This window comes from Vombatus ursinus, unplaced genomic scaffold (genome assembly GCF_900497805.2).
Source record: "Vombatus ursinus unplaced genomic scaffold, bare-nosed wombat genome assembly UNPS02014872.1, whole genome shotgun sequence".
In the NCBI taxonomy this organism is placed as follows: Eukaryota; Metazoa; Chordata; class Mammalia; order Diprotodontia; family Vombatidae; genus Vombatus; species Vombatus ursinus.
In genome coordinates, this window is record NW_020954650.1 from 7,107,956 (window position 1) to 7,135,236 (window position 27,281).

The 27,281-nt window shown below is 33.8% G+C and overlaps 1 protein-coding gene across 1 annotated transcript; it reads left to right on the forward strand.

The window, feature by feature from the left end:
• Positions 1–479: 479 nt before the first annotated feature.
• Positions 480–27,281, forward strand: LOC114028189 (arylsulfatase D-like). The gene is made up of 10 exons (XM_027842425.1): positions 480–703; positions 3,837–3,977; positions 6,478–6,599; positions 9,599–9,721; positions 11,409–11,832; positions 12,097–12,233; positions 20,512–20,646; positions 21,300–21,462; positions 22,569–22,690; positions 26,648–27,281. The coding sequence occupies exons 1-10, from the start codon at positions 618–620 to the stop codon at positions 27,016–27,018; spliced, it is 1,824 nt and encodes a 607-aa protein (XP_027698226.1). The 5' UTR covers positions 480–617; the 3' UTR covers positions 27,019–27,281.

Sequence of the window (27,281 nt, forward strand, 5' to 3'; positions counted from 1 at the left end):
TTTGAAATCTAATTCCGATTTCCAGTGTTGCCTCAAGCCAATCACTTAACATTTCAGCATTTAGGCCTTTTCAGCTGCGAAAATGCCAGACATAAAAAAAGATGTATTGAAAATTAACCGTTGTGCACAAAACCCTTTAGTTCCACATGAAAGATGTTGTGTTGATACTAAGCGGTGTTATTTATTAAACCTGGAATAACTACTTGAGTTCTGAGTATAGTTAGCTTTCTTAGAGCTTCAGATAAAGCCTAAAACTTTAAGATGGGGAAACAGTCCCACAAGAGAGCAAACTGGGCTCTCAAATGAGTACTTCTTTTTCAAGGCTCAAGGAAGGAAGGGTTATATTTTTTTTTCTTCTTACTTCCCTTTCAGGCTTCTGCTCTCTCTCTCTCTCTCTCTCTCTCACACACACACACACACACACACACACACACACACACACACACACACCCTTTTTTTTTTAAAGGCCCAGTAAGAATTTTCCAGTCCAGGTTACAATTTCCTTTCCCTATGGTTTATCTCAGTGCCACAAGCTAAGCTCTTCCTGGTTCTCATTTCTGACTTGGAGCCTTTGGACCCTGAGATATTTTTCCAGTGCTTTCTCTCTTGTTTTGCGGATGGGGGTCGGCCGATTTTGGGGGTGGACCCCGATTGCTGAAATACAAGGGAGATGCAGGCTGAGTGGCGCCCCTGTGTCCTGCAGGTGTGTAAGGTGCTGTGCCAGCGTTTCTGGGACTCAAAGCTACGCACTTCGTGTTTTTCACCTTGAAACCTCCTGTTTCCTGTCGTTGTATATGTAGACATTTGAAAGTCAGGCTTTACTTTCTTTTAAACAAAATGCAGACAATCAGCCCCGCAGTCGGGCCATCTGATGTTTCTTCTTTGCTAGGCATGCTCCCTTTGCTCCTTCCACCCCCACTACTCAGCTTCTCTCCGCTGGTGACGTATTCTGGTTCCAAATTCTGAGTTTTAGGGAGTTTGGAAATAGCTCCCCCTCCCCTTCTCCTCTGGGCCCGGGGCACCCGCGAGCATCTCTTGCAATGACCAGGTCACCCTGCTCTGCCGTGAGCAGAAGTGAGACCCCGGGGTTCGGGCTGGGGCAGAGACTGCGAAGGTTCGGGACTCCTTTCTCCAGTTTCCTTGACTGTGACTTGCTTTTCTGAGTTTGGCTTTCAAAATGGCTACTGTTCTGAAAAATCAACCATTGTTTTTCAAGAAACATTTACAGTATATTTTGGAAAGTGAAAATGTACCCTTGCTCTTTTTTGGGGGGGGGATGAGGAGCTGGGAGGGGATTGGCCATAATTAACTTGGAAAACTTAACTGTTTGGCAATAGGAAAGAAAGTGAAACGAAAGATAAGCAAGGTGAAAGTTCGGAAATTGTCATTCCCGGGGCTGACTGCTTGCTTTCCCTGGTGCTATCCTGAGACCATTTCCAGTTTGGTTTTCAATGTCTTAAGCTGGGAGAAATACAAGTAGACCAAATATATTATACACACGTAGACTTTGCCCTCCGCGCTGGCCTTCAGTTCCCCTTCTTCAGCAATAAATCTATTTCCTTTTAGTCTTAACAATAAATTTAGTTTTTAAACTCTTAACTGCTTTGGCTTGAGATGCAAACGAACTTACTGCTCACTAAACTTTGATGATGATGTAGGGACACCTGCTGGCTTATCTGCAGAAAAGTTCACTATTTAAAAAAAAAAGTTGTTTACTTTTCAAATTTAAGCATAGTCTCATGTGACTCACCCGTTGAGTAATCTAACCTTGTGACTTCACTGTTTTGTATAACTCCTTCTGGGTCTTATTTTTTAAAAAATTGTTTATAATGTCAGCAAAATATGATGGAATGAAAAGTGTGGCATTTGGAATCATCATGGTTTTTATTAATAATAACTTCATAATCAATACCATTTTACCAGTGAGGAAACTAAGACTTTAAAAGGTTAAAGGTCACATTCATGACCAAAGAGTTAGAAAATATCAGAGGCAAATATCAAATGCAAATGTTCAACTCTTGTCTTAATGCCAGAATGCCTCTGCTGCCTAGCCAAAGGAAAGATTGAAGATATTAACTACTCTAAAAATAAAAATCTAAAACTTCTCCTTTAAGGGTATAACTAAATCATCTCAGTGAAATGGTGAGTCTAGCGTTTAGAGTCAGAATTGTCAATTAAAAAGGAAGGGGGAGATGCCCTGCTGCATTATCTATATTGTTGTCTATACTGATCAAATTAGCATGATCTTTATTTTCCTTTCTCTTACAAAACTAAAGCCCAAGTGATATCCCCTCCTTCTGCTATAACATAGCTAAGGAATTTTCACGTGGCATATGCATAATGCATATCTACTGATTGATTGAAGTAAAAATTCCTCCTTTAAAGTGAATTATAGTTTGCCTTGTCAACACTTGGCAATATCCAATTTTTGTGGATGCTATTGGACACTAAAAATGATGTTAGCCTGAACTGTCTAGATGAGCAGAGAGGATCTAGGGGATCCATAAATAACAGTATTACCTTGGTAGGGTAATCCCATGTAAGGAGTAGCAATGAATGGGGTGGGGGGGGGCGGAATGTAGAGAAACCCAAAAAAGCCAGTGGAATGAAACCTTTTTACTCCTTTCCTCCCAGCCTTCTAGGTCACTAACAACACCAGTCTAGAAGAATAAAGGATTCAGATCAGAGATATGTCCATAAGTGCATTTATTTCTCCTGCTTATCAACTAGGGCAGGAGCAAAAGGTGTGTGTTACATGCAGTACCACCAAATGAGTTCTAGAGGAAAGCTGTTTCTGTACCATAGTTCCTGCCTTGCCAGCTGGTGCTGGAGGAGTTTACTGTATAGGGTTTTTCCCCCTGCTCAGACAGCAGAGAAGATATGGTTAACACAGCAGCTTCATATATAGCTGAAAGTAAAAGGTGAAAGGAAAATGTCTTTGAAGGACTGAGCGTCAGTCTCACCTCACCAGATCTGTTCAGTACCATCGCATCTCATTGTCTTTGATCCTAATTACCATACCTGCTAAACTGCTCTCAACAACAAGAATCCATTCATGGTCTCAACTGAAAAACTGATGTATCTGGTTGCTCACATCTCCCCTTTAGTTCTCAAGATGAAGAATCTGCATTATTTGTTCTTCTTCTGGCCACTTTCTTCCAGCAGTCTCTATCACAATGCCAGATATCTTCACACAATTCATGATTAACATATTAACATTAAATTACACATAGAAGTTACACAACGAAGCACATTATGGGAGTTGAAATTCTGTGGGTTTGAACAGAACCTCTGGGATTGTGATCACTAAGATGTTCAACCAAATAGTGGAAGCTTAAAGACTCTAAGCCAAAGTCACTCTCAAGAAGAGCCAGTTTCATGAAAGCAGCTGATGACAGGCTGATGTCTGAAAGCTGGAGAGGTGAAAGTGCTCCAATGGGTACTTTGAATAAGGCTACTGATTAAACTAGAACTCTTTCCTGCTTCCACTCTGCTGATTCAAACTCCAGAGAAAGAAAGGATATATGACAGTTATGACCTGTCATTGTCTTATATTAAAAAAAAAAATCAGATATCAAGAACAATTTAAAGACATACTGAAGTCTTGTAGAAAAAATGCCTGTTGCTTCAGGGGAATTCTAAACCTTCACTGTACTTTTGCTAATATTGAGAGGTGACATCAACCAGCTTTTGTGTGATTCAGGTCTGCCTATTACACAGAACAAAACAGAACAGACATTTGAACATCTAAAATAGCTAGAGTTTTATACTAGTTTGGGTGTTCTTAACCACAAGAGTCATTTGGCTTTTCATTATGTTATTTTTTTCATTTTTAGGGCCTGCTTCTCCATCCTACTCGTCAAGTGTCTATTTCTAGGTATTTGTGTAGCAGATAATTCGAAACCAAACATCCTCTTGATAATGGCAGATGACCTTGGCATTGGGGATGTGGGTTGTTACGGCAATGACACACTAAGGTAAGAGTTTTATACTTAATGACCATGTCAGTTTTATTTACAGAAAAGAAACTTGCTTACTAGACAAGTATTATAAATGCTGACATATGTTTCAAGAAAAAAAGAAATCCAAGACTTATAGGCATGGAATCACGTTTTGTGAAATTTGCATTTCACATCTCTTAGTGGCCTGAGAAAAATTTGGAAATTACCATGAAATTTTGTTATGATGAAAAATCACTGTCCTGAATGCATACATGTTCAACTTCATCTTTCTTTTCATGAAAGTCATCATGTGAAATAGTTCAAGTTCTCTCAGTGCCAAATCTTATCCCCTTGAAAAAAACTTTTTTACCTTGAGTAACTATAACAATTTTTTTCCTAAAAATCAGAGTACTAGTATTTCTAAATGTATTAAAAATTTCCTATTAAATACAGTCAATTGTCAATTACCCATTAAGGGGCTGGAATGGTATGAGCAATCCCAAACTGGGTAATCCCACATCACTTATATTTGGCATAGGAGTACATTTTCTCATACTTATAAACCTATGTTTGTTTAAGGAGCACACTGCCTTCCTAATTCTTTTGGACAACTTAATAAAATCAATTCATATTGCCAGGCCATACACCAACTTATGTCAATGGAAAAATATTCCAACAATATTGAATAATAGAATTTTAGAGCTGCAAGGGACTTTAAAGATCATGTAATATAGTTTAACCCCATTGGATAAGAAAACTGAGGTCTGGAAGAGGTTACTTGCTTAGTAGAATGTAAGCTTATTGAGGAGAATACAATTTCATTTTTGTCTTTGTTTATACAGGGTCTACCACCATCTCTAGTGTCTAGCAGACATTTTATAAATTGTTGCTAAATTTAATTAAATTTATATGACTTGCTCAAGGTACAGCAACTAACCAATTAGTGACTCCTCACCATACCCTCTTGTTTTCTACTGTCTTTTCACTAGTGAAAAGACCATTGGACTAGAAGTTGGATATCTTGGTTCTAATCCTTGTTTTGAGAATAATCAGTTGTATGCACACATGAATTCTTGGATCTTTTTTTTTTCCCTATATCTGCAAAATAAGGGAAGTGGAGTAAAATCCAAGCACTGAAATTCTATCATTCCATGACTCTAGTCTGATCAGAATGATATAGCATTTAAAGCTATAAAGGACCTCTGAGATCATTAAGTACAAACTCCTTTAGTGTATGAAGCAATTAATAATAATAATAATAATGATAGCTGATATTTATATAGTACTTTAAGGATTATGAAGTACTTTATTCTGTTATCTCCTTTGAAATAACCACCACCTTATGAGTTCAGTTACTTTAAGTATTATTTTTATTATTATTCCATTTTACAGATAGGAAAATTGTAGTTTGTAGTTAGGCACCTAGGTGGATCAGTGGATAGAAGGCTGGCTCTGGTGTGAGGAAGATCTGACTCCAGATCCAACCTCAGACACTTACTAGCTGCGTAACCCTGAGGAAGTCACTTAACCACTGTTTGCCATAATGCACTGGAGAAGAAAATGGCAAACCTCTCCAGTATCTTGGCCAAGAAAACCCCAGATGAGGTCATAAACAGTCGGACACAACTGAACAACAACAATGAACATATAGTTTAATCCAGTTTAGTGACTTGTCTTAGTCACCATATCAATAATGCAATTTGAACCTAGGTATCTTTGGATTTTAGGTCCAGTATCTATTCCACTATACTATACTCCCTCTCAACCAATGACCAGGAAATTTATGATTTGACTGAAGTCACATAGATAGTAAATTACAGAGGCAAGGATGGAACTCTTGTATTCACTCCAAATCCAGTATTCTTTTTCCCATGCCACACTACCTGATGGACTAAAAGAATGATGTAGTTTCCAGAGTGAGTAAATAGAAACTGAGAAAATCTACCTAAAAGATACCTATTACTGTTAGGAAAATCCTTCATTTTTTTGGTCCTTTTACTAATATGATTATTTAAATGAAATGTCAGACCATGAAGGAAGAAAGGGCTTTCTTTTTATTATTAGAGAGGAGTTGGGGGAATAGTGATAGAGATGCAAAAAGAAAAGTAAAGAAAAAAGGGAAGGAAAGAAAAGAAAAAGAAAAAGAAAGGAAAGATCATCAATGAAATATTTTAAAAGTACACCAAGGAGACAAGTAAGATCAGAAGATACAAAGTAGACAATATTAGTACTATCATGTTAAATTTTATATATATATATATATTATGTGTATATGCAGCTTTAAAATATTACACTATGTATTGAAGATTCTTCTTTGTTCTGTTCTTTGTCTATAGAAATGTTCGTGTTTGTTGAAGTTGGTCAAGTTAATATTTTTAAAAATGGAAAAATAAAAGAATAATAATATAAGACATTGGTGTCTCAGAAAAATCACTAAAGTGAGATTAATTCAATAATGTTCACTTCCTTTAAAATTTGTTTGATATTACAAATACTTTAACATCAACATGCGTTGAAATTGAGATGTTTTCCATAGGACCCCCAATATTGATCGCCTTGCAAAGGAAGGAATACAACTTTCACAGCACTTATCTGCTGCTCCTTTGTGTACTCCCAGCAGAGCTGCTTTCCTGACTGGTAGACATGCCTTCAGATCAGGTCAGTACTCTGCTGGTAATTAAGAATTGAGTGAAGTCTGGATTTTTGTATCTTTTGTATCTATCTTGATCAATATAGGGATGCACTAGGACTAGTTTAATAAAAGGAGAAATATATGCAAGATAAAAATAATATACATACATGTTTTCTATTTACTGAGCCTGCTAATAATTCATTGTTTCATAAGCAGTTTTTAAATTGACAGTTATATCAATGTTTGTTTAACATATTTTTAGAAAACCAAATGTCTATCTATTAAGGTGATAATCGTTAATTCCATTTTGCCCATCACAATGTAGAGAATTACGTTGGTTTTCAGAGGCAGTGCTAGAGGACTTTAAGCTTTGGTGGGTATTACTGAACTAGAAAGGCTTGAAGTACAATGTTCTTGAAGGATGTTATATCTGTACCAGCAAAAATTAGAGCTAAAATTGGAGAGGCTCATTACCAGTTGGCTAAATTGTAATAAATCCTTTGGCATTAGTAGCTCTTTAAGACAGCGGTGTACAAATAGGGTAATCTCTTGATCCCGAAGGGACTGTGGACTGACACTACAGTTATATAATCAACTAATCAGATGGTGGGAGGACGGGTTACATCCCATCCTCCCAGGGATAGCCAATTGTAGAGCCATTGAACATAACCCAACATACCTTTCACTCTTGCCCATTTCCTCCATCTGAGTTGGGCATAGGCCTCTTAGGAAAATTATAACCTAACTTTTAACCACAGCAGCATCTGTGCAGGTGCCATTAGGAAAATTTTATGCACTTGCCTACTATACCTATCTTTCTATCCTCCAGGGCAGAGGAGTCAAACTCACTGCCTGCAAGTGGAAGACTAAACTTCAAAATACAGCCTGAACCAGATTAAGATGTTATTGGAAAATGTTTAACAAAATAAATAAAATAAAACATAGACATTGTTAATTTGTGGTTTTCTAAGCTAATGTGCAGCTGTAGGAATCCGTTTGTGTGAATGTGAATGTGATATCACTGCCCTAAAATCTTGTGTGGCAGCTTTGGCAAATCCCCTCTGAGAGCAGGTTCTGTACTCTAGGCAATGACCTAGGAGTAAAGGAAAAGGCCCATCCTCTTTTATTTTACATGGAACAGAATTGATCTTTTCAGGATTTTCAGGTATGGATGGATCTCATTATATTATTATCCCCCCCCCAAAAAAATACCCTTCTTTCAAACTTCCCTATTTTTGTGGAGGATACTAGCATTCTTCTGGTTCACAATCTCAGTGTCATTTTTGACTTTTCATTCTCATATACCCTATATATCCATTCTGCTGCTAAATCTTGCCATTTTGAATTCCAAAATAATAACAGCTAACATTTTTATAGCACTTACTACCTGCCAGATACTGTGCTAAGCATTTTATAATTATCTCATTTGATGCTCACAACAACCCTGGGTAGTAAGGTTATTATCACCATTTTACAGATGAAGAAACTGAAGCAAACAAAGGTTAAGTGGCTTGCCCAGGGTTACACAGCTAGTAAATATGTGGGGTCATCTTTGAACTCAGGTATTCCTGATTCCAGGCCTTTTGCTTTATCCACCAGGCCACATAGCTGCCTAAATCTTCTAATTACATGTCCACAACCATGATTCACATTCTGATTGCTTTCTACCTAGGCTACTGAAATAACCTCCTAATTGGTCTTCCCACCTTGTCTCTGCCTTATCCTTTCCATTCTCCATGTAGGTGCTGAATTTTTTTTCCAGAATCTCAGGTCTGACCATGCCATTTCCCTACTCAGTGAACTCTAGTGATTCCTTATTGTTGCTACAGTCAAATATTAATTCATCTTTTTATCTTCTATTTGTTAATCCTGTTATTATTATTATTCCCATTTATATTTTTGTTTAAGTTCTATAGCAAGTTTATGCATGAGAATTAGCATGGCATAGTGGAGAGATCAGATGGCCTTGAATTCAGGAAGACTTAGATTCAAATTTCACCCCAATATCTACTGGCTCAGTGTCCCTGAAGAAGTAACTTAACCTCTAATGCTCTTAGGCAACTCTTTAATACTGTAGTTTGCAAAGAATTTGCTGACCTGAAGCAAGAAAGGAATATTCCTCACTCCTCATTCAGGAGTTCTCTAAGCTAATTAAATCAGAGGCTCAGTCCCTATCCCTTCATACATGCCTGCTTAGGATGTGTAATCAATTTTTTTTTGTCAGTGAGGACAATTAAAAAAATGAGACCATTGCTGTAAAAGCATCAAATAAATGGTGCTACAATCTGGAAAAGAAAGAAAAGGAAGAGAAGGGAGAGAAGGAAGAGAAGGAAGGAAGGAAGGAAGGAAGGAAGGAAGGAAGGAAGGAAGGAAGGAAGGAAGGAAGGAAGGAAGGAAGGAAGGAAGGAAAAGGCTAATTCAGGTTGATCTTGTTAAAAGACCATTGATTTTTAAGAATGTCCTTGAAAGGGCAGCTAGATGGCTTTCCCATTTTGTTTCCAGGGTTCCTAAGAGTTTCCCATATTTTTATACAAGAATAAGTTAGCCTCCTATACATGTTTTTTTTTTTCCTGTATTCTGAATTTTGGTTAATGATTTTGTCTTCCTCAACTAAATTGTCAATAGTAGAAGTGTCAAACATATGGCCTGAGGTCTTCATCAGGCAGCAACACTTTCCAGTAAGGCCCCAATAGATTAAAGTATAATTGGGAAATATTTAATAAAATAAAATTTAAAAAAAACAGTAGAACATGGGTAATGTTCATATATGGTTCTCTAAGTCAATATGCAGCCTGCAAGGGTTCTTATATTGGATTTAGTGGCCTTCATTCTTAATTGAGTTTGACACCACTGGGCAAAGTAAAGATAAAAAAAGCTTAGAATGCTTTTTCAGTTTTGCAAATTGCAATATTGCTGTAATTTGTAATATTGCAGTTTTTAAAATAGCCTTGCTTTACTTTTTATTCAGAATTAAAAGTAACTAAAGAAGAAAAGGGAAAATCATTCTCTCTTTAATATATAATAGGAATGGATGCCACCAGTGGATATCGTGCACTTCAGTGGAATGGCGGGTCAGGAGGACTTCCTGCAAATGAAACAACTTTTGCAAAAATACTACAGCAGCAAGGATATACGACAGGACTTATAGGTGCATATAAGAATGTATTATTCGAATCACATTAGCACTAGAATTGCTTGATTTTTAGAGAACTTCATTTATTTCTAAGAATAAACAGAAACTTATCATTACCCCCTATAAAATCAAAGGTGGTTCTGAGCCCTGTTGGGTAATTCATAATTATATTTTCAGGAGAATCAGTGTTTTCATTCTGAATTCCTAGTCAATGATTACTTTCTCTCCTCTATCCATGAATATTTCACTTCTCTTACTGGCCAAGTTCTAACATAATTTATACTTATTAATTTAAAGAGTTTTTCAGAAGTTATACTTTTACCCAAACTTTGACCCTCTTGATTTCAGAAATTATATGGTTAGCATTTTCTTATCTTGTTAAATTTATTTCAATTTACTAAAACAAACATTTATTTCATGGCATACAGAAAATGTCAAATTATTTTTCCTGTAGAGTTAAAGCTGTGATGTCTCATGCCTTATCAACCATAACGGTATTTCTCATTTCTCTAATATCTTCATTCAAGTATCAGGACTATATAAGGTGGCTGTTTGTTATTCCTGCCATTTTAAAAATCACCATTCACTCTGCATATTATTATCTCCAAGTAATGAACAGTTCTTTCACTTACAAATCTAAGGAGGGAGAGAAAGAAAAAGGCTAGACCACCAAGCAACTTAGTCTAATTCTTCACTTAACCAGGATTATTAAAAATATATTTTATTTCAAAATTTTTATATTTCCTCTTCTATTCCTTCTCCTCTCCATCACAGAAATTCACCCCTTTTAAGGATGAAATTTTTGTTGTTGTTTTTTTTGTTTGTTTGTTTTGGCTAGGCAATGGGGTTAAGTGACTTGCCCAGGGTAATACAGCTAGGAAGTGTTATGTATCTGAGGCTGGACTCGAACTCAAGTCCCTCTGAATCCAGGGCCGGTGCTTTATCCACTGTGCCAACTAGCTGCCCCTAAGGAAGAAATTTTTTAATAAAGAAAAAGAAGATCAAATACTTCAACAAAACTAATCAATATATTAAAAATTGGCACTATATCTTCAGTGTTCCATATCCATTCCCTCATACCCCTATCTTTGTAGATGTGTGGGGGAAAAGGTGTTGTCTCATATTTCTTTGAGGCCAAGCTTGTTCTTTATAATTTTTCAACATTTATTTTTTATTATGTTGTTTAACCATATTAACTAGCTAAGCAATTTTGTTGTATAATCATTCCTACTCTTCCTAACTATAGGTTTTGATCATCTTCATCAAAACATTTTTTTGCCCTTGTGACTCCAAAGGACTCAAAGGAGAGCCCAGAAAGAAACTGAGGAGATTGATTGGATATAGGGGAGGAAAATGCTTAGTGAAAAGATCAAATGATTACTTGACTATGTCAACATATTCAAGAAGAAATCTTTTTTACAGTTTTTATTGAATAAATAAAAAAACTCACTTTTTTTCCCTTAGAAATCTTATGGCCCCATGATCCTTAATTTCTTAGTACCAAATATATTTATCACTGACAGATTTAAGCTTGACAAAACTCTACTATACATAATGTATACTTTTTAAATTACATTTTTATTATTGTATTTTCATTGTTGAAATAAACTATTGAATTTTAATTGCAGAAATACTTTGAGAGACTATGTAACACTATAAAATGTAATTTAAAGACAATTTAATTATTTCCTTTTGTTCCCAGGAAAATGGCACCAAGGAGTGAACTGTGAATTTCGAACTGATCATTGCCACCATCCTTTAAACCATGGATTTGATTATTTTTATGGCATGCCTTTCACACTTATAAATGATTGTCAAATAAACAAACCTCCAGAAGTAGATGCTGCCTTTAGAGCTAAACTTTGGGTTTACACCCAGGTAATTGTCCTTGGGATGCTAACACTTACCACTGGCAAACTTGCTGGCTTAATCTCAGTATCCTGGAAAATTCTGATGTGCCTGATCACCCTTAGTTTTCTGTTTTTCATTTCCTGGTACTCCAGTTTTGGATTTATAAGGTATTGGAACTGCATCCTGATGAGAAACTATGAAATTACCGAACAACCAATGGTTTTAGAGAGAACAGCAACTCTTATGCTAAAAGAAGCAATTTCATTTATTACCAGGTAATCTAAATCCTGTTTTTTAAAAGGATGTTCAAGAGCTTCCTGGAGTCTTGAATCTCCTCATACATTAGTCTTGAGAAGCTTTTTCAAAAAAAGAAATAGTCTATGTGATGAATTCATCAGAGAAATCCATAACAAAGATATCAACGCACATGGAAACCAATACAACTTTTTCATGTTTGTTTTTATTGACAAAAAGAATATGCCCTGTAAATCTCCTATCATACCTTTCTAAAACTTATCAATATGATTTTATTTTTTTAGAAACAAGCATAGGCCATTTCTCCTCTTTGTTTCTTTGCTGCATGTCCATATTCCCCTTGTTACAACAAAACAGTTCCTTGGGAAAAGCAAACATGGCTTATATGGAGACAATGTAGAAGAGATGGACTGGGTAGTGGGTAAGTGAAATTTATGATTTTTTTTCCTTTAGTGTTATCTTGAACATCGAATATAACCCTTAAATACATATTTCATTGGGATACAAGTAATAACCTTTATCTTCTGCCTTAAGACATAGCAGAGATTACAATGTATAATTTTTAAAATATTGGCATATTCACATCAACTTCATAAAATAAATCCTTATATTCTCCCTTACCCAGAGAGCTATCCCTAATAATAATAATTACAACAACAACAATAACAATGAAGGAAAAAGTAATTCAGTAAAACTAACACTTTGACCAAATCAGTGAGGAAATTCAATGTTCCATACACATAGTCTCCAAGCTATACAAAAGGAGGGAGGTACATTTTCTCATCTCTTTTCCAGGAATGATTTTGGTTGTACAATTATATGATAAACCATTTTGTTTTCTTTAGCTTTTCTTTTCATTTACAAGGTTGTAGTTAAGATATCAAAATATATGCATGTGTGTATACATATATACATATATGTGATCAGAAATACATAGAAGACATAAGCAGGAATAGGAAAACTATATATACTTATATACATAGCTTTCCTATTTCTGCTTATATGTAACATATTATCATATAATACATTATATGTCATATATTATATTTATGTATATATAAATGTAATGAATATCTATTTAGAGAGATGTAGCATTTCTATTTCTGCTTACTTCCTTTTGTATCCATTCATCTATGTCATCTCATGCTTCTCTGAATTCTTCAGTCATTGTTTCTTACAGCACAATAATATCCTATCATATGACTGTACCATAATTTGTTTAACTATGACATAATCAGTGAGCATCTACTTTGTTTCTATATTTCTGTTACTAGAAAAAATATTACTATAAATATATTGGTGTATATAGAACCTTGCTATGTCTTAGACCTTTTTGAGGTATATGCTTAGTAATGAGATCTCTGGGTCAAAAGTTATAAATACCCAGTTTCTTTGCATAATTTCAAATTATTTTCAAGAAAAAAATTAATTTTATTAATGTAATTAAAAATAATTGAATGATTTAATTAATTAATTTCAAGAATGGTTTGCCTATTTTTCTGAAACCACTACAATTTTGATTATTCCAATCTTTTTTCTTCTGTGTCCGTTTCCTGAGTGTGAGATAAAATCACAGAGATATTTTGAATAGCATTTCTCTCATACAACATCCCAAAAGTTTTAATTAAGTCCTAAGTTATTAAAATTAAAATGTACTAAGACTTTTGGGACACTCTGTATTAATGATTTGGAGTCTTTCATATGATTTTTTAATAGTAGGAATTCCTTCTTTTAAGAATTGTGCATATCTTTTGACCATTTTGACATTTCTACTATTAACCATTTATCCATTTATCCAGTTCTTACTCTTAGTTTTTTACTAGTCCCTCATGTATCCTGGATATCAAAACCTTATCAGAGATAAATATTCAATGCAAAGATTTTTCCCAAAACTTTTTTTCCTTCTTATCCTAGTTGCACTGATTTTGTTCATAAAATATTTCTATTTCATTTACTTTTGTCTTATATGGTTACATCTATCTCTTATTTGGTTAAGAATCCTACTAACAACCAAAACTGTGAAAGGTACTTGACCTGGATCTCCTTTGGGATCTATAATATTAGCTGTCATAGATATAAAGCTATAGAACTGCTTACAAAACTGTCTGTGACTCTATTTTTTCATTTCTTATTTGTCTAGAGTATTTACTCAACGCTACTCCTTTCCTTTCACCTGCTACCAGATTGACCTGTTGTCTCTTATTGTGGTTTGTACAACTGTCTCTGATTATGCCATATTATTTGAAAATATGTTTTGATTTTATCTCCAAAATCTCTGAATATCTCTTCAGCTGCTCTGCTTGGGGTCACCTTGCTTCAGTTCACCCTATGCCAGCTCCTTGGTTATAATATTGGTATCCATTACAAAAAAATAAAACTAACTCCAAATTACTCATTTATCACTTGGACATTTTAATTTATTGATTTGATTCACTATGACCCCTCCTTGATGATAATATGCCGAGACAGCAAGTTAATTATTTAAATCCACTAATAAAAGTCACCTATATGTGAATAATGAAAGTTAATCTCTTTAGGCATGCATTAACTACTTTTATCCACTGGGATGTATACCTGCACACTGTGACAAATAGCCTTAGTTATTTTTATTGCTTATGTGTCCTAAGGATTTATTCCATATATATATATGTATAGGATTTATGGTCTCTGATTTCACTGGAGTTTGGAATTCTAGGTGAGAAAGTGCACTCTGCCAATTCAGATAAGCAACTGTTGTTCAATTTAATAGTCTTTGAGATTTGTCTGTGGTACTGAAAGAAATGTGACCTGCCTATGACCAAAGAGAGCCAGCCAGTATCTTTCAGAAGCAAGATCTGAGTTTTACACAGAGGGTAACTCGGTTCTACCAGACTAGATTCAATTCTTTAAGCCAAAATTTGACTATCTATCCATAGATTAATCAAAGTAGCCTCTGGTTTTCCTGATGGTTAGTGACCAAGGCCTTGGACTCCTTTTGTGACCCCAAAGAACCCCCAAAGAAAGATAAATACCTCTGCTATTTCCTTACTAGCAAGCTCAAAAATTCTTCCACTCTACAGAAAGACACTGTAGAGAGAGGTGTTAAGATCAATTACTATATCCTTTACACTCTCTAAAATTCCCTAAAACATTAAAATTTCTTCTGGGTATAATTTTTACTCAGAGGAGTGTACTAGAGGATGTTGAGTTTCCTAAAGGCAGGAATGAGATATCCAAGTATTGACACACTAGAGAAAGAAAAAATTGATTTACAGGGCAGTCTTTAATTTAATTTTTATATGGTTCATATTCAGCATCATTAATTCCTTTATAATTTCCAGAGATTCCCAAAAGGCCTCAAATGCCATTTTTTAATATTTATTTTTACCATTCTTTTCTTCTTAAATTTTCTCCCTCCCACCCACTTAGAAGGCAAACAATGTGAGATTAATTATACATGTGAAACCATACAAAACATATTTCCATATTAGCCATATTGCAAAAAAAAAGGAAAAAAACTATCCTTCAGTATGGATTCGGAGTTTATCAGTTCTCTCTCTGTATAACATTTTTTTTCATCATGAGTTTTTTGGTATTATCTGGGATCATTGTATTGATCAAAGTAGCTAAGTCTTTTGCAGTTGATCATCATGACATCATTGCTGATACTATGCACAATGATCTCCTAGTTCTTCTCACTTCATTTTGCATCAGTTTATATAGGTCTTCCCATGTTTTTCTAAAGCCACTTACCCCTTGTCATTTCTTATAGTACAATTAGTTCTTTATCACAATCGTATGTCACAATTTGTTCAGCCATTCCTCAATTTATGGACATCCCTTCAATTTCCAATTCTTTGCCACTATAAAAAGTTGCCAAAAATATTTTTATACATATAGATACTCTTCATTTTTCTTTGATTTCTTTGTGGTACAGTCCTAGTGGCAATCCTGACTCAAAGGATATACACAGTTTTTCAACTCTTTGATCATTGTTTCAAATTGTTCTCCACACTGGTGGGACAAGTTCACTGTTTGATCAACAGTGTATTAGTGTACCTATTTTCCTACATCCCCTCCAGTATTTGTCTTTTTCTATTTCTGTCATCTTAACTAATTAGATAGATAGTGTCATACCTCAGAGTTGTTTTAATTTGCATTTCTCTAATAATTAGTGATTTGGAGTATTTTTTTTCTTATTACCATTAATGGCTTTGATTTCTTCTTCTGAAAACTGCCTGTTCATATTCTTTAACTATCAATTGGGTAATGGCTCATTTTTTTTTTTATAAGTTTGATTCAGTTTCCTATGTATTTGCAAAATTAGACATTTATCAAGAAACTTGATGTAATTCCCAACCCCATTTTTCTGCTTTCCTTTTAATTTGACTGCATTGCTTTTGTTTGTACTGAAACTTTTTAAATTTAATGTAAACACAATTTTACTCCTCTGATCTTTTCTATCTCTTATTAGGTCATGAACTTTTCCCCATCTATAGTTCCCTGTTTCCCTAATTTCTTTGTGATATCAATCTTTATGTCTAAATCATGCACCCATTTTGAGATTATCTTGGCATACAATGTAAGATGTTGATCCAAATCTAGTTTCTACCAGATTACTTTTCAGTTTTCCCAACAGTTTTCGTTAAATAGGAAATTCTTACACCAATAGGTAGGATCTTTGTGTTTATCAAAAACTAAGTTACTGTGCTCATTTGCTTTTATAAATTGTGTACCTTGTGTATTCCATTGATCACCCACTCTATTTCTAACCCATTGTTTTAATGATTATTGCTTCATAGTATAGTTTGAGATCTGGTACTGCTAGGCCTCCCTCTTTCACATTTTTTTTCATTGATTCCCTTGATATTTTCAGTATTTTGTTCTGCCAAATGAATTTCATTATTTTTTTCTAGCTCTCTAAAGTAATTCATTGGTAGTTTGATTGGTATATAACTAAATAAGTAAATCAATTTACATAGTACTGTCATTTTTTATATTATTGGCTTGACTTCCCCATGTACAATGGATATTTCTCTGGTCCTTTAGATGTCTTTATTTGCATGGAAACTGATTTGTAATTTTGATCATATAGTTCCAATGTGTCTTGACAAGTAAACTCCCAAGTATTTTAGTTTGCATTTATTTTAAGTAGAATTTCTCTTTCTCTTTCTGCTGAGTTTTGTTGGCAATATGTAGAAATTGTAATGATTTGTGTGAATTTATTTCATATCCTGCAACATTGTTAAATTTGTTAATTGTTTTGACTATTTTTATTTTTTAGTTGAGTCTCTAAGGTTCTCCAAGTATGTCATCATATTATCTACAAAGTGATAGTTTTGTTTCCTCAGTGCTTCAATTTATCTTCTTTTCTTATTGCTAGAGCTAGAATTTCTTGTACAATGATGAATAATAATGGTGATAATGGAATCCTTACTTCACCCCTGATCTTATTGGAAAGGCTTCTAGTTTATCTCTATTACAGATAATGCTTGCTCTTGGTTTTAGGTAAATACTATTTATCATATTAAGAAAGACTCCATTTATTTGTGTGCTTTCTGGTGTTTTGAATAGGAATGGGTATTATATTTTGTCAAAAAGTTTTTCTGAAATTATTGATATGATATAAATTTTGTTATAAATATAGTTTATTATGCTTATAGTTTTCCTAATATTGAACCATCTCTGCCTTCCTGGTATAAATATAGCATAGTCATAGTGTATGAATTTTGTGATATGTTGTTGTAATCTTCTTGCCAGTATTTTATTTATATGTTTTGTATAAATGTTCATTAAAGAAATTGGTCTATTGTTTTCTTTCTCTGCTTTTGGTCTCTCTGGTTTAAATATCAAAACCATGTGTGTATCAAAGAAGGAATTTGGTAGGATTCATTTTCTAATTCTTTTTTTTTTTTCAGTATTTGGAATGTCATTTAAATTTTTAGTAGGATTCACTTGTAACTCCATCTAGTCCTTTTTCTTTCTTTACTCCCTTGGGGAGTACATTAATAACTTGTTCAATTTCTTTTTCTAAGATAGAGTTAAGTGTTATATTTACTCTTATGTTAATCTGGACAATTTTTGTAAAAAAATTCATTCATTTAATTTAGATTATCACTTTTATTGGCATGTAATTGCACAAAAAAAGCTGCTAATAATTGCTTTAATTTCATCTTTATTGCTTGTCCACTCTTTTCATTTTTGAGAAAGGTAATTTGGTTTTCTTATTCTTTTTATTAAAACAAATTAGAGGTTTATCTGTGTTATTGTTTTGCTCCACAAAACTTGCTCCTCCTTTTATTTGTTATCTCAATATTTTTTTATTTTAAATTTAAAAAAAATTTTCCTTTGATTTTCAGTTTTTTTTTCAATTCTAGTATTTAATTGAAGGTTTGTAACTAGTTCTTTTTCAAGGTTTTTTTTAGTTGTATACCAAATTTGTTTATCTGTCCTTTTTCTCTTTTATTGATATGAGTGTTCAGAGATATAAATTCTCCCCTAAGTACTGCTTTATCTGCATCCTACAAATTTTAGTATGGTGCTAATTTGTTATTCTTATCTTTAATAAAATTATTGATTGTTCTGTGTTTTGTTCTTTGATCCATTCATTCTTTAGGATTAGATTATTTCATTTCCTATTCATTTTTCATCTGTGCTTCAAACACACTTTATTAAATGTAATTTTTATTTGATTATGGTCTGAAAAGAGTGCATTCAAACTTTCTGCTTTTCTGAATTTATGAGGTTTTAAATGCTCTAATGTAAGGTTGGTTTTTGTGGATGTGCCATGTACAGTTGAGAAAAAGGTATACTCTTCCCATTCAGTATTACCAAGAGCAGCTAGATGATACATTGGACCGTGCAGGGCCTGAAGACTCATCTTCCTGAGTTCAAATTTGACTTCAGACACACATTAACTGTGTGACTCTGGCCAAGTAACTTAAACCTCTTTGCCATATTTCTTCATCTGTAAAATGAGAAGGAAATGACAAACCACTCCAAAGAAACCCAAAATGGGATCATGAACAGTCAGACATGATTGAAATGACTGAATAACAACAACAAAATTCTCAAGAGGTCTAGCATATCTAACTTTTCTAAAATTCTATTCATTTCTTTAACTTTTTTCTTGTTTATTTTATGGTTAGATTTATCTAGTTCTAAGAGGGATAAGTTGAAGTACCCATATTAAAATTTTACTGTTGATTTCTTCTAACTCACTTAGGATTTTCTTTCAGGAATTTGGATGCTGTACTATTAGGTGCATATGTGTTCAGTATTGATATTCTTAATTCACTGCCTATACTACTATCCTGCAAAATGTACTTTTCCTAATTATCTCTTTCAATCAGGTCTTTTTTTTTTGCTTTTGCTTTTTCTAAGATCATGATTGCTACCCTTATCTTTTTAACTTCAGCTGAAATATAACGGATTCTTATCTAATCCATTATTTTTACTCTGTATGTATCTTTCTGTTTCAAGTGTGTCTCTTGCGAACAACATATTTTTGGATTCTGGTTTTTAATAAATTCAGTTATTTTCCTCAATTTTATAGGTGAGTTCATACCATTCACATTAATAGTTATTATTTGCAGTGGATTGGTGGGATTTGTAGGTTGTGGGGGTATATATTTTTCTTCTTTTCTTCATCCACTTCAGATGAAAGTAATGTTCAAACCCTCCTCTCCATTTGCCCCTCAATTGTAAAAAGTCTTCCTTATGGGCCTCTTTTCTTTGAAACAATTTTCCCCTTCTTCCTCTCTCTTTCCTCTTTTCCTAGTGCTTCCCTGTTTCTCAACCTTCCATTCTTCTCTTGAGATCATACCAATATAATAAATTTACATCCATGCCCTCTTTCCAAGTAGACTTCTACCTGCCCTAATGATAATAAGATTCTTAGGAATTACACATATCATCTTCTCATTTGAAAATGTAGAAAGTTTAACTTTGTTGAATCCTTTATGATTCCACACTCATCTTTACATTTTTATGCTTTTCTTGAGGATTTTGATTGAATGTTAGCTCCTTTATTGTGAAGGTTCTAAATTTTGTGTGATCCTGACTGGCTTCACAGTATTTGAATTCTTCCTTTCTTGCTACATGCAGTATTTTCTTGACATGGGAGTTGTGGTTTTTGGCAATTATATTCCTAGGAATTTATTTTGAGATTGCTATCAGGAGGTGATTAATAGGTTCTTTCAATCTCTATTTTTCCTTTCTTATTGCACCTTTATAACATCTTGAAATATGATGTCTAGGTTTATTTTTAATTTGCTTTAGATAGTCTAATAATTCTTAAATTATGTCTCCTTAATCTATGTTCTAGTTCAATTGGTTTTTTTTCCTGAAGTATTTGGCATTTTTTTCTATTTTTACCACTCTTTAGCTGTTTTATTATTTCTTATTTTTTATGGAGTCATTAGTTTCCACTTCACTAGTTCTAGTTTTTAAAGAGTTATTTTCTTCAGTGAAACTTTATACCTCTTTTTACTATTTGGTCAATTCTGATTTTTAAAGGATCATTTTCTTCAGTATTTTTAACCTCTTTTTAAATTCTTTTTCCATAATTTTCTTACATAGCTATTACTTATCCCATTTTTTCTACCACTCCTTTGATTTTTAAATTTTTCTTTGCTCTTTTTATCTCTTCTAGATATTATAATAAATCATGTGGTTGTCAGTTTTGCTTTTTCATATAACTTTTTATTTCTCTATCACAGGTAAAATTCTTAATGCTATTGAACAAGAAGGCTTGAAAAACACAACATTCATTTACTTCACTTCAGACCATGGAGGGCATTTGGAGGCTAGAGAAGGAAATGTTCAACTTGGTGGATCAAATGGAATATACAAAGGTGTCAATGAATCTTTTCTTAGAAGACCAAAAATGTAGTAAAGAAATATTAGGCTCAGTCCAGTAATTCTGATAAATAGTGAAAACGGTACTTAACCAGGAGAGAGGAGAACTTAGTTGTAGTCCTGATTCATCTACTAACTACTTTGTAATTTTGAGTAATTTTTGATTGGTATCCTCCAACTTTTTATGGTCTGTTCCCCATGATTGCTCCCATCAATTGGAATATAATTGAGAGAATTAAAACTGCTTTGAAGATTGCCTTTAGCAAAACAATCTGAAAAGTAAATCTGACATTTGATGACATCCTATAGGATGTCCCAAAGACAAAGGTTTTTTTGGTTTTTTTTTGTACCACTCAAACTGATAATACAGAGCTGATAGAATTTAAATATCTTGATGATATTGAAGAAAAACTTAAAATATCAAGAAAGATAGCCAAATGCCTCTTCTCATGCAATATTCAAAGCAATAAAATGTAGGTGATCATTAGGAAGCTATTATTCTAGTTCAGCTTACACAGATAATAGATTTTCATATCAGTGTGTTGATTTTATTTTTTAGGTTAGGAATCAATAATGCACCTTCAAATTATGTTTACTTAAGTTTATATAAAAGTTTCAGTAACTTCTTACTCTATCACTCAAATTGTAGGAGGCAAAGGCATGGGAGGCTGGGAAGGTGGGATTCGAGTCCCAGGAATATTTCGATGGCCTGGGGTATTGCCAGCAGGTGAAGTGATTGATGAGCCTACAAGTCTGATGGATATCTACCCAACTGTAGTTCATCTAGGAGGTGGTGAAATGCCCCATGACAGGTACAGAAATAAGGCTCTTGGCTTACTTGAGATTTTTTTTTTCTTTTATTCCTGTGTATTTGGCATGATTTATGGTCATTTGCTTTTAAGAATTTTAGCATAATTTGAATAATAATAGTCTGTAATAATCTGTAGCATTAACTTAAATGACATTTTTGGCACAGCATTTATTTAGGAAGCCACTGGTAATGTTTACTTGTCATAACATAGCACCATTGGGAAGGTGGTTATTTATATTCTAAAGTTTCTATATCTTTGAAAATGTTCTTTTATATAATTATTTCAAATGCAATATCTTGTCCCCATGTCATAGATCATTACAAATGTCTTCAGTTTTTCTATTTCCTCCACAGTGGCAATTAGCTTTAGACTTTTCTTAACATAAGGGAATTCACAGATTAAACATTTTATTGGTTGGTGCTTGGAGGACAATTGTATTTATTTCATCTTTATATAAATGATACATAAAATCAAGCTTTGCACAGAGGGTCTTACAGCACGTGTTGGTCAAATTGAGAAGATATTATAATAAAAGTTAAATTTGCCAAAAACTTCACTTTTACTGCATCCAAGGTAACAAGGGAGCATATTTACCAAATGACAAGCAAGATAAACATATGTATATCTATATACTTATGTATATATACATATATGGATGTGTGTGTATCTTTATTAGGGTAGAGTTTGTAAAGAAAACTAAAGCCAATTTTTAACAAATGAAGAAAAACCCATTACTTTTTCATTCTGAATAAACCACCTAAATTCAAGTAAGAATCTTTCAGGAATGAAAAAATGTTTTTAAAATCTCATTTAAAAATAAACACATAAAAGCTTAACTTGATTTTTATTAACTTTGCCTCTCCAACTCTTTCATATTTGGCAGTCCTTCATGATGAAAAGATGAAAGTGAATACTTTAGGTTGAAGTGTTATTTACAGGGACATATTCAACTGCAGCAGGATTTTAAAAAATCTGTGCCAAACAGCTCAGGTCAAATTGGACAGTTCAGGACTTTCTGAGTTTTGTCCTGAGTTGAGATGGCAGATGTCCAAGCAGCACTGCAGAGGAAATATATTGCTTTACTTTCTTACTTTGTATCTAACCAGAGTGATTGATGGCCACAACCTGATACCTTTGTTGCAAGGAACTGTCAAGCACTCAGATCACCATTTCTTATTTCACTACTGCGGGATTCACTTACATGCAGCACGGTGGCACCAAAAGGACAGTGAGTAGGAACCTTTTCTCACAGCAATAAAAACAAATTCATTTCTTTATTATTTCACTTAACTTAGAATGGATTAAATTCTCATTGGTTCATCTGCTTTCTTAAAAGGAATAGAAATTTCATTTTTATACTTTGATAGATAAACGAATTATATCTTACAAAATATCTGTTTCAGTTACATTGAAAATTAAATTAATTAATTCATTAAAGAATTTTGAGGTTGAAGGACATAGGAGAAACTGATTTCATTGTTATGACAGTTTTCAAAGTATGGTACAGACACTACTGGGATCCATTCTGGGTATCCACAGAATCAAAATTATTTTCATAATAATATTAAATATGTCATGTATATAAATACACATATGTTTATGTATGTATGCACGTATATTGCATTAATATGAGTTGGTTTGCATTGGTAGGAGTTTCCTCTCTGGGAGAAATGCATTAGTGGTTGTCAAACTTTTTGGTTTCAGGATCCTTTTACACTCTTAAAAATTATTGAACAACAACAAAAGCCTTGTGAATGTGTGTGTGTGTATTTTTATTTGTTGTTGGCAGTCATTCTTCATGACTCCATTGGGATTTTCTTGGCAAAGATACTGGAGTAGTTTGCCATTTCTGTCTCCAGCTCATTTTATAGATGAGGAAACTGAGACAAACAAGGTTAAGTAACTTGCTCAGGGTCACACAGCCAGTAACAGAAGACAGATTTGAACTCAGGAAGATGAATCTCCCTGATTCTAGGCCTAGCACTCTATGCACTGTGCCACCTCGCTGATACATATATGAGGAAAGAGAGAGAGACAAAGAGAGAGACAGACAGACAGACAGAGAGACAGAGAGAAACAGAGAGCAAGAGAGAGAGAGAGAGAAAGAGAGAGAAAGAAAGAGTCAGGCAGACAGATGTGTGTGTATGTGTGTGTATTTAGAGACAGAGAGAATATATATGTGCATACATACATACCATACATATGTGTGTATATGTATATACTCACATGTGTGCACATATACGACCATATCATACATGTGTGTATATGTATATGTGCACATGTGTGCACACATATATGTGCATATGTATGCACACACATGTGACATATTAAGACATTTTAATTTCTAATGTATTTACATATTTTTTCTTGGGACATAGGTAATTAATAGATGTATACTGGTTGATATAACACAGGGAGCTGTATCATGAAGGTAAAAACTAATTAGATATTGAAAGATCATATAAGTTAATTTTTGAAGCAGTTATACTTTCTTATCTTTATCCTGGATTAGGTCAAAACAGTACAATGCTGTTATTGGAAGCTTAATTGTTAAAGGTTATTATGAGAAAAGGTTAACTTTTCTTTGACTGGCAGCATGTTGTAGTATACGGAGGATTGTAGTATATTAGAGAATTTCAATTATGTTAGCATACTAGAAATTAAAACATTTCTCTCTCTACATACATATGTATATGCATACATAAATAACCTATATGCATGTCTGCGTGTGTGTGTATCCCACAACAATAAAAGGTCTTTGTTGTCTTCAGTCATTTTAAATGTGTAAAATGGTCCTGAAACTAAAAAGTTTGAGAACCACTGGTGTAGGTATCTCCCAGAGAGGAAACTCCCTCTACCAATGCAAAACAACTCATTCTAGTGTATTACTGCAACTCACAGTGCTTGGAGCATTGACAGGTTAAGTAACTTGCCCAGAGGTACACAGTAAATTTATGTGGCCAGAACTTAAACCTAGGACTTCCTGACTCTGAGATCACTTCTTTATGTGCTGCACTAGGCTGCCACTCAAAGAATAGTTAACCTCTTCTCATAATAACCTTTAATGATTAAGCCTCTAATAACAGCATTGTATTGGTTTGGCCTAAGTCAAGATAAAGATAAGAGATTGTAATTACTTCAAGAATCAACTTACATGATCTCCCAGTACCTAAATACCCTTTGCCATCATGATGCGGTTCCCTGTGTTAAGTGACCAATATGCATGTATTAAGTACCTACTATGTGCCAGGGCCCATAAAAACACTTAAATACAACACTTAGTACCCACACAGTGCTTCCATCTTTTTAAACTCATGATATGAATTTTCAACCTATCCAGCCAGCTAAATGGATAACAAAGAAAACAAGTAACATCTATATTCTTTTCTTTCTATATTATGCCTATAGAGTGTAGCAAATTCTTAAGTCAATAAAAATATAAAATACACCATTTAATATGACTTAATAATCAACTATATAAACATTAATAGCACATTATTACTTGATATAAACATGTATTCAATTATAAAATCAATATAAAATGGCTAACTCAAAAAAGATACAGTCCTATGATAACATTATTAACAAAACTCATCTAAAAATGTAGCTTATCTGGTTTGTATTTCCACATTCCCCGGATCTTAACTTCATATAATTATCCCTATTTTTTAAAGAAAGAGTGACATAGGATGGGTTCATTCATTTAGACTGAACACTAAAACAAATTATAGTTCCCTCTTGTTAATCATTCAGTACAGTGGTGTCTCATATATTTGCTTTAGAATATAGTAACTAATGGATTGAAGATACATACAAATTTGTAAATGCTATTTCTTAGATTGAATAGATGGGGACAAGGTTCATTTGATAGCTCCTTAATATAGATTAGCTTGAATACTGACTATAGTGGGTAAAAACATGTTATATCCATTTTAAAGCTTTAAATCCTTTCTGAATAAGGTTAGTTGGTTTTCTTTTTGTCTTATTAGAAAGCAAAGAACTTGTATCTTAAGAAAGTTAGACCTACTTGGTAAAGCAAGATAGCTGTTGGATAGAGTTACAGAGCAAATGCTTAATGGAAAGGGAGAGATTACCTTAAAAAAGGATAAACAGAAAATGGAGAGGCATCTGAGAAACATCTTGACTAGGAAAAAAAATAAAAAAATTCCAGAAGAGCATAAAAATATTATTCTGCCACATAACTGCTATATAGTATTCAAACCACCTAGACAGGATAGAGAAATTAAAATTATTAAGAAGTAGGTTTGGGGCAGCTAGGTAGCACAGTGGATAGAGCACCCGCCCTGGAGTCAGGAAGACCTGAGTTCAAATCTGGCCTCAGAAACATGATATTCACTAGCAGTGTGACCCTGGGCAAATCTCTTAAAAAGACAGAAGAGTAGGTTCAAATTTAATCTTTGATACTTACTGGCTATGTGATCATAGGAAAGTCACTTAATGTCTCTGAGGGTCAGCAAGGCCCATTCCAACAGAAAAATTCAATGATCCTGTGAAATAGACATTGTATTTTAATGACTAGTGAGTGGAAAGATAAGCAAAAAGGATTAGAAATTGATGTTGTCTTATTTACTTTTGGAAGTTTCATTCTTATCAATTAATTTATCAAATGAGATATTTGCAAAGTGCTTAGCACAGTGCCTAGTACATAGTAGGAGCTTAATAAATGCATATTCCCACCCCCTTGTACTATAGGAGACAAAGAAATCTGACTATTGAGACTGAGAGGCTGCAGCAAAGATAACACCACTAATTGTATTGAAGCTTAAAATGCAGGGAAAGTGTCTAGTAGGAAATAAGGAGCAGCTTGAAGTACATCACAATTTAAAATTAAATATATTCTTTTTTTTGGTAGGGGAAGAACTAAAATGACTTTTAGATTGTAGTTTCATTTAAATGTACAAAATGAAAATATGATGGATCAGAAAATTTTTATTAGAAAAGATAGGAATTATGTTAAAATTATGTTCATATAGCTTATTATAAGATTTTGATAAACAAACTTAATACCTTAATACCTTATCAGTGTTAATGATATATTTTTTTCCATTATAAGTACGAAACAATTTCCACTCACCAGGGAAAGGCCAAAAAGTGCTTTGTAACACAGCAGGCAAGAATAGGAGATTTCTCTTTCTCATCCACATAATGTTTTTTTTCATCGTAGGTAACAAAGTCTGGAAGGTCCATTACAAAACTCCAAATTTTCACCCAGAGGGAGCTGGAGCTTGCTATGGGAGAGGAGTTTGCCCATGTTCTGGGGAACATGTAACTTACCATGACCCACCCTTGCTATTTGATCTCTCAAGGGATCCCTCTGAGACCAGCCCTCTTTCACCTGATACTGAGCCCTTCTATCACACTGTGATTGAGAGAGTAACAGAGGCAATAGTGGAGCATCAGAAAACATTTCATCCTGTTTCCCAACAATTTTCTACGAACAATATCATGTGGAAACCATGGCTTCAGCCATGTTGTGGTATGTTCCCATTTTGTTCATGTGACAAGGAAGGTGACAATGGACACACTGCACTTTAGATACTTAAGAACAAGGAGAGCATTGTAAGTTTCACAAATTTTCATTTAAGGCAATTTTACTTAAAATATCAGGGAAATCAAGTCATTTTGGACAGGATTACAGAATGTTAGGACATAATGATTACTGAATGTACATTATGCACAAAATATTGGAATATCTATAATAGAGGATTACATAGAAAATGGAATATATGATCTCTGTGTTAATAGTCTCATAATGTCAATTAAAGCAGTCCCTACCAAGCTGGGGAATACCATATGCA